Source organism: Zootermopsis nevadensis, unplaced genomic scaffold (genome assembly GCF_977971745.1).
Source record: "Zootermopsis nevadensis isolate Lab colony 2312 unplaced genomic scaffold, Znev_1.0 Znev_ptg000011l, whole genome shotgun sequence".
NCBI classification, from domain to species: domain Eukaryota; kingdom Metazoa; phylum Arthropoda; class Insecta; order Blattodea; family Termopsidae; genus Zootermopsis; species Zootermopsis nevadensis.
The window spans coordinates 6,381,559-6,395,022 of NW_028259143.1; the positions used below are offsets into that span (position 1 = coordinate 6,381,559).

General features: G+C 36.3%; 1 protein-coding gene across 2 annotated transcripts in view; it reads left to right on the top strand.

Annotated features, from left to right (window-relative positions):
• The window catches only part of Sym (symplekin scaffold protein), a 24,684-nt gene continuing 11,220 nt past the window's right edge, over positions 1 to 13,464 (top strand). For both annotated transcript variants that reach the window (XM_087347163.1, XM_087347162.1), the window contains exons 1-14: positions 1 to 313; positions 1,591 to 1,784; positions 2,345 to 2,450; positions 2,745 to 2,872; positions 4,340 to 4,495; positions 6,372 to 6,520; positions 6,770 to 6,924; positions 7,426 to 7,710; positions 8,302 to 8,475; positions 9,103 to 9,246; positions 10,226 to 10,427; positions 10,983 to 11,190; positions 12,385 to 12,580; positions 12,823 to 13,064. In XM_087347163.1, the coding sequence (XP_087203289.1) occupies positions 251 to 313; positions 1,591 to 1,784; positions 2,345 to 2,450; positions 2,745 to 2,872; positions 4,340 to 4,495; positions 6,372 to 6,520; positions 6,770 to 6,924; positions 7,426 to 7,710; positions 8,302 to 8,475; positions 9,103 to 9,246; positions 10,226 to 10,427; positions 10,983 to 11,190; positions 12,385 to 12,580; positions 12,823 to 13,064 (2,402 nt within the window). In that variant the 5' untranslated portion in view covers positions 1 to 250. The remainder of the gene's footprint in view (positions 314 to 1,590; positions 1,785 to 2,344; positions 2,451 to 2,744; positions 2,873 to 4,339; positions 4,496 to 6,371; positions 6,521 to 6,769; positions 6,925 to 7,425; positions 7,711 to 8,301; positions 8,476 to 9,102; positions 9,247 to 10,225; positions 10,428 to 10,982; positions 11,191 to 12,384; positions 12,581 to 12,822; positions 13,065 to 13,464) is intronic.

Below are 13,464 nucleotides of genomic sequence, written 5' to 3' on the forward strand. Positions count from 1 at the left end.
ATTGTATGACTGCTCTGATGGTTATTGGAAATGAGGTGTTGTTTACGTTGAAGTGTCTTAAAGAACACAAATAGCCTTTAGATGTACTTATTTATGTTGACATTAAATATAAGCTGTGTTTGGAATCAAAAGTTGTGTGTTAAGAAGAATGAATAATAATAATAAATAAAAAATTATAAGGAAACTGGTGATCGTTTATTTAAAGCGTTCCTAACCTCTAGTGGAAGGAAATCAGACGAAGACAACTTAAATGGATATGGATTCTCGGCGAAGCACAGCTGCACAGTCTTTTATTGAGGATGATAACAATAAGGTGTGTTTGATCTCTGTTACAGCTTGCATTTTACACGCGAATTCTTGGAGATATCGACGATCCTCGGATAACTCGTTCGGTTCAGTTTTCGCGTTTTACAGACAAGTGCAGTTTTGTTAATTTATTACATTCTTTTTCAAAAAAGTGGTTGAATGCATTGAACAAGTGTTGGAAATACACTGCCTATGCATGTTGTATTGATCCAGTTGTTTTGCATATTCTGTTAAATACAAACGATTTGATGAATAATTGACCAGTCACTAAGCAGTCTGCATTGATAATCACGACTAAATTTATTTACACATGGTATTAATCATTCTAAAATACTGTCATGTTACATTATGTATGAAGTCTACAAAAATGGTATTTGGCAGACATTACTAAATTCATTTTTGTTTTAATTTTATAAATAGATACAGTACAGGTAATTTCATAGCTGTAATAGTTCTTCCCATTTAAAATGTAGACATGAAGTTTATGAATCTTTGAATTCATTGTTTTTCCACCTGTTTGGACTATTTAAGCAGGAATTTAGTTGGGATTTGTAGATATATAGATATATATGTCATTTAGCCATGGTGGTCTAGCGGTTAGAACGCTGGCCTTGTAATCCTGGGGTCTCGGGTTCGATTCCCGGCGGTGCCCGAATTTATAACTTGTGTTGGGCAAGGCCGTGGTCTAGGCAACACGGAGTTTTCCTCCGGGGGCTTCCCCGGTTTCTCCGTGGCATCCCAACAGGTACTCCATTCACACACAGAAGAAGGCAATGGCAAACCACTTCTGGATCATCTGCCAGTCTGAGAAAAGGATGGAAGGATCCTGTTCATATGGACCTGTCGTCAGACAGAACACTAATTAAATAAATAAAATATGTCATTTATATAGGGGTACAAGGTTACCTATATCCCTTTGAGCACCTGCCCTTAGCAGTCTAAAAGTGATCACAATAGTGAATAGTTTTTAATATGGAACACAATATTTGCAACTGTATTGGAACTTCCCAGAACTACCTGTGCACAGACATCATGCAAAAACTTATTATGACTAGTCAATAGGTGCTGTCTTGTGTAATTTATACACCTTGTTTTTCTGTCTCAATTTTCTAGAAAATTATGCCAGAAAATACAGTATTTTGGACTTCACAGTCATTTCAGTAAAAATGTTTCTTCTGAGACAATTACATATCATGAACTTGGTTTTGTGAAATGCGGACATGTGCCTTCACAAAACTAAACTGGAAGGAATATTAAGGTAATTTTACTTTGCATATATTACAGATTGTTGAATGGTTAAATCAAGCATCTCTGGCAACAGACAACACTAAAACTGACCATCTTCGTCGAGTTCAAGAAATCATCATCAACAAGGATGCAAGTTTGTTGGATAACTTCTTAGATGAAGTTTTAGGTTTTCAAAATGATCGCAGTGCGGATGTACGGAAATTCATTGTAGGCTTTATTGAAGAAGCATTGTAAGTTATGCAGGTATTATAGATTATAATTCTAGGGAGACACTAACAGTTCAGCTTTTGCAGAAAAGTCAATTTTATCATCATGATTTAGTTTTCATATTTAATTTCAGTGTAGAGACAGATCAGACATGAAGTAGTTAAATAACATTTAACAATAATAATAACAAGAACAATAATCTGGATTATTCTACAGTCAAGGGTATACAAGTGAATACAATAATGTTATTTTAAATATTATTATGACTGTATACCAAGCAAGATAAAATGATGGATCTCGTTTAGATTTGGGCAGGTATTTCAGTTTTGGTTGCACTGATTTTTATGTAATTGGCATAAAACTACAGAATTGTGTTACTTTATTGTATCTCTAAACAAAATTAATTTCATACAGGATTAGGGACTGGATATGTGATGTTGATATGGTTTACAGGCTGCCATTTGAACTTCATTGATGTAGAAGGTAGTTAAACCATAAATGTCAGTTGTGATTATGTCTTATATGTTACCACTTTTCCTTCAGAGTTGGTAAAATTCACTTCTTACTATGTGTTTGGTTTCAGTAAGAAAGATCCTGATGTGTTACCAAAAGTTGTGGCAAATCTGTCTATGCTATTACAGGATTCTTCAGTCCAAGTCCAGAAACGAGTCATTCAGGCAGCAAGCCAGGTAAGTGGTGATGGCTGCTGTATCAAGGATACACTCTTCTGTGATTTTCAATATTGTAAGGAATAGTATCAAGACAGAGTGTCATATGTGAGATTTGAGGTTTTCACAGTCGTGAGGATGATGATTATGATGATGATGATGTTTATGTGGGTTTAGACTCATTGGTAGATGCCAGTGTTTTGGAGAAACATAACTCTCTTCATCTTCATCGCTGAAGTGGCAATGTTGGGAAGTGGAGGGAAAAATAAATAGAGAAGAGGATGATCAGGTTATCATTGTTTTTTATTTTTATAGGTCTATCGTGGGGCACTGGCTTGGCTTGCTAAAGCTCGAGCCGTCTCAGAGGAAATGGAAGCAGCATGGGCTATGATGGGAAGCATCAAAGCACAGATTGTAAATATGATTGACAGTGATAATGATGGGTAAATATCACTGTTTTGTAATTGAGTTTTTGCCAATGCTAATATAGTGAATTGTCACATCTGGTGCAAAAATGACTATGGCATGATCCCGTTTCTTGAAGGACCTCAGTCACACTAACCTGACTTCATGTCTGATCCTGTTATACCAGGGATGGGGAACCTGTGGCCTTAAGGCCACATGTGGCTTTCTAGGTCCTTAAGTGTGGCCTTTTGACTGAATCCAAATTTTACAGAACAAATCCTAGGATCAACTGAAACTGCAGACTTCCTTGCTGCAACCAAATATTCAAATGCTTTCCAACAAAAAGGAGAAATAACAAAATCATTAAAAGATTAGTTAACTTTAAAAGTAATAAATAGTTTTCATCTTTTGAAATTATTAAGTACATAGTAGTTAGATTTTTACAAAATAATGTACATTTTTAAGTATATCTAATTGAAGTTTCTTGAATGCGGCCTTATTTGATTACAGCTAAATTAATGCGGACTTCCAACATGATAAGGTTCCCCACCCATGTGTTATACAAATAATAAAAGTATGTAAATTGTATTCCCGCACCGTAGCCGCGCGGTCTGAGGCATCATGCTTCGGACCGGCGATACGGAATGTGCGCTGATTCGAGTCTCGGGGGAGAAGAAATTTTCTCATGAGCTTTCGACCAGTGTAAGGGACCGGTGCCAACCCAGCATCGTGAGGAAATTGGGGAGCTACAATGAGTAGCGTAATCCGGTCATGAAAACTAGCAATGGCTGGGGGTTTATCGTGCTGACCACACATCAGCCTATATCTGGTTGGATGATCGTTAACCTCTGCTTAGGCATGTGAACGTGAGGCCAGCAGTTAAGCTAGTCGGCTTTGGCTCTCTGGAGCTGTTACGCCACGGATTTAATTTTTTAATGTAAATTATATTATCTGACTAGTTACTGTCTTCTTGTGCCTACCAAACTAATTATGGACTTTTCAGTTGAACTGTATGCAGTGTTTTAAGATGTAGTCTTCCAGCTAGATGTTCCACTACTGAAAATAGTACTTGACATTTTTTTATGTTTTTAGTAGTAACACTTTCCCTGTATGACTTTCATTTGTATGATTTTGCTCGTCTACTGTTGTTATTTTGATTGTTTTATTTTAGTGCTCTTGTTTTACAGACATTTGCTTTTGGCAAGCAATTTCATAAAGGGATTGAATTCTAAGAAATCATATTAAATTTAACTGAATTGCTGAGATATGTGATAACTGTGGTTACCAAATTAAAGACTTTTGTTTCTGTGGAGTTTAACATTATCAGTATATTTAGGCTTGATTTTGTGTGCTCATATTGCAGTGTATACAACATGATTTACTAATTTGGGTAGTATTATTGTAATATGTGACATCATGTGAGACACAAGTGGTTCTATATTTGTAATTTGTTGATAGTGAGTGACTTGTGTCAGTCATACTTGATTAATTGGCATGCATTTCAGTATTAGAACCCACTCTGTGAAGTTCCTGGAATGTGTAGTGCTATTGCAGACCTATCCTGAAGCAGACAGTATGAAAAGGGACAATGACTTCTCTTTGGAAGATGTTCCTCTAACATTGAAGATTGCTCGGAGACGGAAACTGGAAGAAGAAGCTAAGTAAGTATATTGTAATTTGTATTTTCCTACATACGAGGTGCGATCGGAAAGTTTCAAGACTGTGTCAATAGAGGGCGAACCGGATGTAGTACGAGCTTCTGCCACTAGGGGGTGCGGCCTACATTCATAGTGAATCAGTGTGCCAGCCGGCATCATCGAATTAGCATTTGTTTCTTAGTTACGGGCGTTTTGGTAGTGCATTACACCGACCCTCCTGCAATTTCAGAATGGCGGATTTTCATGAACAAAGAGTGTGCATAAAATTTTGCCAAAGACTCGCCAAAACGGCTACGGAAACCTATGAAATGCTAAAGCAAGCATTTGGGGAGTCCGCAATGGGTCGAGCACAAACTTTTGTGTGGCATTCACGTTTTAAAAATGGCCGAACCTCTGTCGATGATGACGAGCGTTCTGGACGACCATCTTCGAGCACAACGCCCGAAAATGTTACGAAGATTTGGCAGGCCATTCACGAAGATCGACGTCGTACCATCAACGACTTGTGCGACATTGTTGGGATAGGCTATGGGACCTGTCAGCTGATTCTAAAGGAAGAACTCCACATGCGACGCATCATGACAACGCGCCAGCGCACACCGCCCTCAAAGTTCGGCAGTTTTTGGCCTCAAACACCATGGCCGTCATCCCGCACCCTCCTTATTTTCCGTGTGACTTCTTCCTCTTCCCAAAGATGAAAATTCAGCTAAAGGGAAGGAGATTTGAGACGATAGAAGAGATTCAGGCAGAATCGCAGATGGTGCTTGACAGGCTGACAAAGAAAGATTTCCAGGGATGCTTCCAGGCTTGGCAGCGGCGCTGGGATCGTTGTGTTCACTCCCAGGGGAACTACTTCGAGGGTGATGGATGAATGTAATACCTGAGATAAGTGTACGGGTTTTTATAGGCACAGTCTTGAAACTTTCCGATCGCACCTCGTATAGGGCATGGGCAAGATATAAATTGGGTTATTTAAGTTAATTTTCATTTGAATGTTTATGGATTTCTTTGGAAGTGTGAAAGAGAGATGGTTGAATTATAAATAGTTTAGAGGACTAAATGTGTGGCATCTAAATGTGTATTTAGGAGCAAACAGTGTTTTTATCCGCAGAAATGCTTCTTTTATTTTTTCTTTCTTTCGTTCCTTTGTGCTTCCGTCAGTCTCTATCTGATGGCGTGATCTCACAAACAGTGCAGATCTGGAACCTCACAGGGGTGCTTCAGTGTAACTCACTTTAATACTGTTACCTTTTATACAAAGAAGGATACACATATAAGTCTTTGACATTATTCCTCTCAGTCTTCAATTTGTGATTTTTCCATCTCAATGCTCCAAGATAAGAAAAATATTGTTGCATTAAGCTGTATGCATTAAATAAAACAGACAGTGATCTTTAGCAAAATCAGGATTTTCATTAGTATAATTAAAATGCTTTGAGTACAAATAAATATATACATAATGTATGTATAACCACGTGTCTATGATATAGGTTTTATTTTGAGGTTTAAATGGACAAACTATGTAGTAGTGCTGTGAAGTACGTTATGTGTACTTTAGTTATCTGTATGTTGCAGTAATATTCTGCTAAACTGTTTACCCCACAGTTCAATAAATTCCTCCTGGCAGGCCCATAATATGAAAGTTTAAATCTCATATTCCCATACAATAAAGGTTAAATAGCAATGGATTTATTTCTTAAGTAATTGCATATAAATTTATTCATCCATTTCAGTGACTGTAAGAATGTATTCTGAAACTCATTTTGCTTGCTATAACTTAGTATCTCACACACTTGGAATTGAAAAACAGTAACAGTCATTACTTTCACAAGTTAGAGGAGTCAGATTTTATTTTCTGTGTCAATGGATTTGTTTCTAGGATGGTGTTTAACCTTTTGGTCAAGTTTCATGGTTCACCGCATGTCAGCAGTGTTAACTTGATGACTTGCATGGGTTCTCTTACTCTTATTGCAAAGATGCGGCCACAGTTCATGGGGAAGGTAATAGCTGCTCTGGAGACACTGCACAGTAAGTAAAAACATGGAATGTAATGTTTCATACAAGCTTCTGGTTTTATATTCCCTCTGCATAATGAGACTTTACGTATCAAAACGTAATTTAATTTAGCATCTCCAAAGAGACAGAAGATTATGTTGTTCTGGGTTGTGACACCATGTAGAACTTGCATGTAGATACCAATGAAGAGTTAATGTTTAATTTCTTGAACATTTTTGTGAATGCTTTTGCACTAATCTGTTTCTTTTATTCTTGTTTTAGCAAACCTTCCACCAACATTGTCCAAATCTCAAGTTAGTTCTGTGAGGAAGCACTTGAAGATGCAATTGCTGAATCTACTGAAACATCCATCATCAGTGGATTACCACAATAATATCACCACATTACTTACTGACTTAGGCGCTACATATCAAGAGGTATGTAAGTTAAAATATATCTTCTCTGTTTTAAGTGGTTCACTTGATAAGCAGGTCTCTATGTCTATATCTGTTTCCCACAGCTCCTCTGTGTCAAGTTCTTGCCATGGTATTTCTTCCTTCTGTTTGTCATCTTTAATAACCTCTTGTTGTTGAGATTATATACAGTATAATTCATAAAGCTGTTAACTGATGATTTTCCATCAGGTAACCAACCGTCTAGGTTTTAATGAATAAATTTATTTTTTGGTATTTGTAATGCTTATCATATAGTGCCATAGCAGTAAATAATAGAAAATGTATTATAACTTAAAGTTTATGGTAAGTAACAATAATTCATCATTTGTTGCTTGCAGTGAATTAATATTTACAATGTATTTCAAAATCTGATGCCTAAAATATTTTACTCCTCTAAAGATTTCTTTATATAATCACAGCTCTTTTTTGACAGGCCAAGTGTAGTCTGTAATAGTTCAGCAAGAACACACTGTTTACTTACAGGTGCTCAAGTCTTATCCAAAGATTGATGAACTTCGGAAGCGTCAAAAGCGCATGGCAGAGACCTTGTCATCGTCCCAGACTTCTGTAAGTGCAAACAAAAAGCCACGGTTGGATATAGAAGATGATGAGGAGGAGGAAGAGGAAGAGGAGGATGATGGAATCAGTAGTCACAGCATGGAAATTCATCACAAGAAGCACACTGACTTGGCCATTGATGTTACAGAGCAATTTATAGTTGAGCGATTGTCTCCAGAATTGGCTGCTCAGATTGTCATGATTTCTATGGTATGTTTGGACCTCTGATTTTCTTGTGACATTTCTGCAGTGATTCAGAAATAGCAGAGTTATGAACGACTATTACATTTCAGTAAGATTTTTGTGAGATTTGAGATTTTAATAGTGCAAGTGTGAAGATGACTGTCTTATGGAATGTGCACTGTATAGTCTGGTAGGTATTAAATATTTCATAGGAGCTAACTGCATTCATCAATAGGGTGACGTGTAAGCTGGTCTGAAATGTCAGTCTGTATCTGCCAGGCTACATGGTGCTGTATCTCAGAAGACAGGCATTTTCAAGAGTTACATGATTTTCTGTGTGATAAGTTTATGGTAAGATGAGTCTTTGTAAAGACAAATATGGATTTTACAACTTACATCAAAAGTAATTCTTGCGTATGTTTAATATGGCTTATTTTTCCTTAGAAGAAAGTTTAAAGTAGAACAAATATAACAACATTAGTGTTATATAAAGGTAAATAGTGTATGAGGTGTTTCTTGTTTGAAGTCTAAATAACTTAGTTTTAAAATATGTTTATTGTGTTCACACTTCTTGTAAGTTCAGTATGTTAGAGAACCTGAATTTTGTGTGTTTTTTAGGCAAAACTTCCTGATTCTATGCCACCACACTTCAGTGCCATGTACACACCAATTGCAGCAGCAGGTACCCAGGGTCAGATCAAACACGTGGCTCGACTGATTGCCACACAGCTTACTGCAATTGGACTTGGGCCAGGAGCAAGACAGGCAAAGAAACTGCAAGTAATTCCCAAAGTAAGTTCCTAACACATAATGACCTTGATAAAATACTCTGCCTCCAGCACAGTATACAGAAGTAGCATCAGTGATTGATTTGCTGTTCAGATTATTCTATGTTTAGTCTCAGCTGAAAAGGTAAATAAAATTTTAATGAGATAATAAAGTGTAAATGTTATATTATAAATATACAGTAGCACTGAAGGAGAGTGAATCTTGTACATTCAGACAGCAGATGTGAACATGTCGACTGTTTCTTTCACTTAAAAGATGGATGGATGGATTTTTTTAACAGTTTTTACACATGATTACATATAATTATCTGATTTTTGAATTATTTTGAATTCTTTTATACTTTTAAACATGTAAGTGTGCCATTTGTGTCAGCAGATTTGAATTCATACAAATCTTATGGGTTTGTCTTACCATTTAGATGCAGTTCTAATGATCCTGATTTGATTCTACAGATTACGCGTAGATTCAGGACTTTATATGTATGTAAATGGCATTTCAGATTTAGATCTTGTATTGTATTGAGTATTTTGGGGTAAGGAATTTATTAACATAATTTTGAATTAAGTTATATTTGATCTTTGTAATAAAACAACTAAACTTTATCATTAATACATACAATTTCTACGCCAGGTTGCGTCTGTTGTTGATGACAATTATCAAATGTCTAGCTCAGCCAAGAGTTCAATATCCACTGTTGTAAGTGGTTTGATGGAAAAGGAGAAGGAGGGCCGCTCAAAGGCTGCAACACTATTACCATCTGGTGGCTCTCTCAAGGTGCTGAACTTATTTTATGTAGTAGCTTATTTTCTTGTTTGTTGTATTCTGCATGTGCCATGCTAGTTCAGGAAGAATTTGCCCTTTAAAATTTATATACAAATCATTACCAGAAACATTTCCAGAGTGGAAAAAATTGGTCAGTGCTGTGACTTACTTGGCAATATTTCAATACAAGTAGATATTGCCTCTGTGGAACAGTCATTCTTGAGAAGCTAATAGTCAGCTAGTCAATAAATTAATCTTTTATGGCACTCCTAGATTAATTACTAGTACAAACACTGTGATCAGATTAGTTTGGTTCAAAGTTCTATAAATGTGTATTTTTTGTGACTTTCTTCATTGACCAGCAACACAAATGATGCAAGAGATACAGATGTTTCTTCTTCTTCTTTTTCTTCTTCTTCTTCTTCTTGTAGTGTTATAACCCTGTGTGGGTCTTAGCTTGTTCGATGAGTTTTTTCCATTCTGTCCTATCATTCACAATTATTCTCCATACCCTCACTCCCATCGTCCTCACATCCTCCTCCACGTCATCTATCCATCGTTTCCGTGGTCTCCCTCTAATCCTTCTTCCCATCGGTCTCCATTCCATCACTCTTCTAGTTACAGATGTATACATTACAGAAAATGAAAACTGATCTATTTTACCATCATTGCATATTATAAATATTGTTTAAAGAATTATAACATTATTAAATGGTGTGGGAAGGCAGTATAGTGCATGTCATCTCAGTATTGCATATTCTGATTTTAATTTCACATTAAAATGGAGCTGGACTTGTTATTGTTTTGATTTTATGTTTGACATTTTGGCTGATTGACTTTGCTGTTACAGTCACAAAAATGTTTTAGTAATTTTCTTGCACCTGATTTAGTGATGTGTTGCTCATCTGATTGCTAATGGCAGTCTTGATACTTGTTGCTCATCAGCATTGATTGCATAAAATATTATAAATTATTTGTTCTAAAATTGTAGGCTGTGAAACAGCGCATTAAGACATTGAAGCTTTCAGAGATCACAAAACCTTTAGAAAATGAGATGATGATAAAAATGATGGCTGGTGCTGTGCAACGGATATTGAAAGCAGAGAGAGATGCGGCAATAGGTGGTGTGACAGCAGTGCGCACCAAAATCATCACCACCCTGGCTGCTACTTTCAATAGGAAAGTTAGAGATGGTGAGTTATGAAAAGTTTGTTTGAGTAGACATTATGTATGTTAACTACAGAATTTTTACTCCGAATTGTGATTGTATTTCCTGCTGTAGCATTTGACTACACTGTGGTTTTCATTATAGGTTTTGGTGATTTCACTCTCTTTATCCTGTATGGTGTCAGATTATCAGACTTTTGCCATCTACTTTTTGTATTGTAACAAATGAAAGCCGTGTACTCTTAAGATGTGTTCTTTTAGAAAGGTTGAGGATGCAATGACAAGATCAAATGAGCTATTATATCTGCCTGTGAATCATAATGGCAGAGTATATATTCTAGGCCGGTAGAATGGGAAAGGATTTGTGTCTGATGGATGATTCCAAAAACAATTCATATTCATGACATGCAGATTTCTTGTATAATGAAGGCAATTCAAATGATAACAATTGTTTTGTTTAAAATAAAAAAAAATCACGTTATTTCTGTAATATTCATTCCTCCTCAGTACACCAATTCTCTAATACCTTGTCATGCTATATTGCTTAATGTGAGAGCTCTGACAGTAGTGTTATATTGCAGTGGTGTTGAATTTCCTGTTGGAAGATGTGAGAACCCATTTGGACTTAGGGTTTGCTTGGCTTTATGAAGAATACAGCTTTATGCAAGGATTCAATAGAATGCCACCATTCCTCAAGCAAGAGCAAAGTCCTGAATACAGCTACAACAGACTCTTATGTGCAATGGCAAGCAATTTCATTGAAAAGGCAGAAATGAAAGACAGAGATGTGTAAGTATATATATGTATAAAACCCAACTCTCAGTTCTGTAGGTCATGTTCTGAAAAGGAAGATGCATTAGAAAGTTGTTAGTTTTTTTAAAAAAGGGTAGCACAGTAAAGAGAACTTACTGAAGTAGTGTATATCAAAGTACAAACTGAAATTTAAAAACTCTAAAAATATAATTATCACATACAAAATTATTCTTACATATGAAGCATTCTAAGTAGAAAGGGCAAAATATAGTCCCCCCCCCCCCCCCCCCACATATTTTTTGAAGTGTGTAGAAGTACATTAAGCACCAAGAATGGATTTCATATATAATCTTGAAGATTCCATGAAATGAAATGGGACAGACATGTGAAAGCTGAGCAAATATGAGAGGTGAACTTTGACATGCGGAAAGGTGTTCTTTGATACACAGCAAGGTGTATTTATAATCGTGGGCATACATTCCTGAACCACATGGTAGTATAAACTGTTAATAATGGCACATTTTCATGAGGAAGTATCAGTTTTTATGGGTACAAATTTAAGAGGGCTCTTCCTTAAAACTTGGTTTTTACTAGTTCATTCTTACTATATAGAATGTGTTACAAACACACACACACACACATACCTGTCTGTATGTAATCATAAAAAATTGTTGTACACATTATAGCTCCGAAACTAATGGCACCAGTAAAACAGGATATGAACTGTTCTCTTATGCTCTTTGAGTTAATTTGCTAGTTATTTTAAAATTTTCTCAAGCCCGAATGCTTCATGAGTGGGATTTATTCTTGAATTTAAAAGTACAAGCTTGTAAAATGGATTTGTCTTCACAAGCTTCCATGTGGTTAGAAAGGTTATATTGAGCCAGGGCATAAATTGCATTACAGAGAAAAGAGTGCCATGCTAGTCAGGTTTAGAAATATGCCACAGTAATCATTGCCATCCCAAAAAGAATCAAAATCTTCAGTTGAATGGCAACTGTATGTGGATCATGGAATACATGTACAATTGTATGGATTATGCAAATAATAAATGAACTTAAGTAGAAGCTATGATGTTTTAATTTTTTTGTTTCCTACATACCACAGTGAAGGAAGAAACTGTTGACTAGCATGCCCCACACAGAGAATTGTTCAGAAGCAAGGAAAAGTTAGGAGTAAATCATAGTCTGTAATATAATTGGTCGTATGCTATTTATGTTTGTTGATCAGCCTTTTAGCTCGATTGTACCTGGAAGCACCCTTGATAACAGAAGAAGCAACAGAGCTCTTGAAGAACATGTGTGCTGATGAGACTCGGGCACCTGTTGGATTACATCTGTTGCAAGACTTGGTGATCCGTCGACCACCCAAACAGCTCACATTCCTCAATGCTCTTCTTGTGCATACTGCACATGAAAATCCAGAGGTGAAGTATTTTATCCTTCTCTTATTTGTTCATTATTCCTCTGAAACTAATTTCAGTGAATGATGGATGTTATGAATCAGGAAGGGTGTATGAGTGAGTAGTCATGGAATGCCTTATGAAGGTGGCAGTTTATGCTTTTGAATGCTGGTTGTTGTTTTGTAATGGTCAGCAAAACATTGTTACTTTATGCTGTTGGATCATTGCTATTGCTTGTTACCTAAGAAAACTATGGGGTTTTATAGGTACGTGGACGTGCCATAAAGGCTGTGGCGGAACTGTATGATCGTGGGGACCTCAGGAGTATCATAGAAGAGTATGCTATATTTTATCTGGGTTTCCTTCGCCTGCTTCAACCACCAGATGTCCTCTTTGGTGTAGACAGAGGACGTCCTATCAAGGTTGATGCTTGGAATGAGGATACTGTCAGAGTATGTCTATATCTGTACCTAGCCCTGCTTCCTGTCAATGAGAAGCTAATTCATGAGTGAGTATTCTTTAAACACTGATGTGAATATCAAAAAAAAAATATATATATATATACAACTCTTTGAAATCATAGCGCTCAGAAAAATATTTGGATCTTAGAGTCATGAGCTTAGGATATTATGTAATGAGTAGCAGATATATTTTGGTCCCTTTATTTTGTAATAAATTATATTTTAAATATTCTACGGCACAGTTTGTTACAATGTCATACATTCACTGAACTTAGTTTATTTTGTTCTGGCATTTCCACTTCTTAGTGGACAAACACACAAATGGATGCTTTATCTCAAGTGATTTTTAATTTTTCTCTAGATTATGTCATCAGGAAAGTCCAAGATAATCGGGGAGAATATTCTGTCATGTGCTCATTACTTATTATAAACTGAAGGACTATTAAC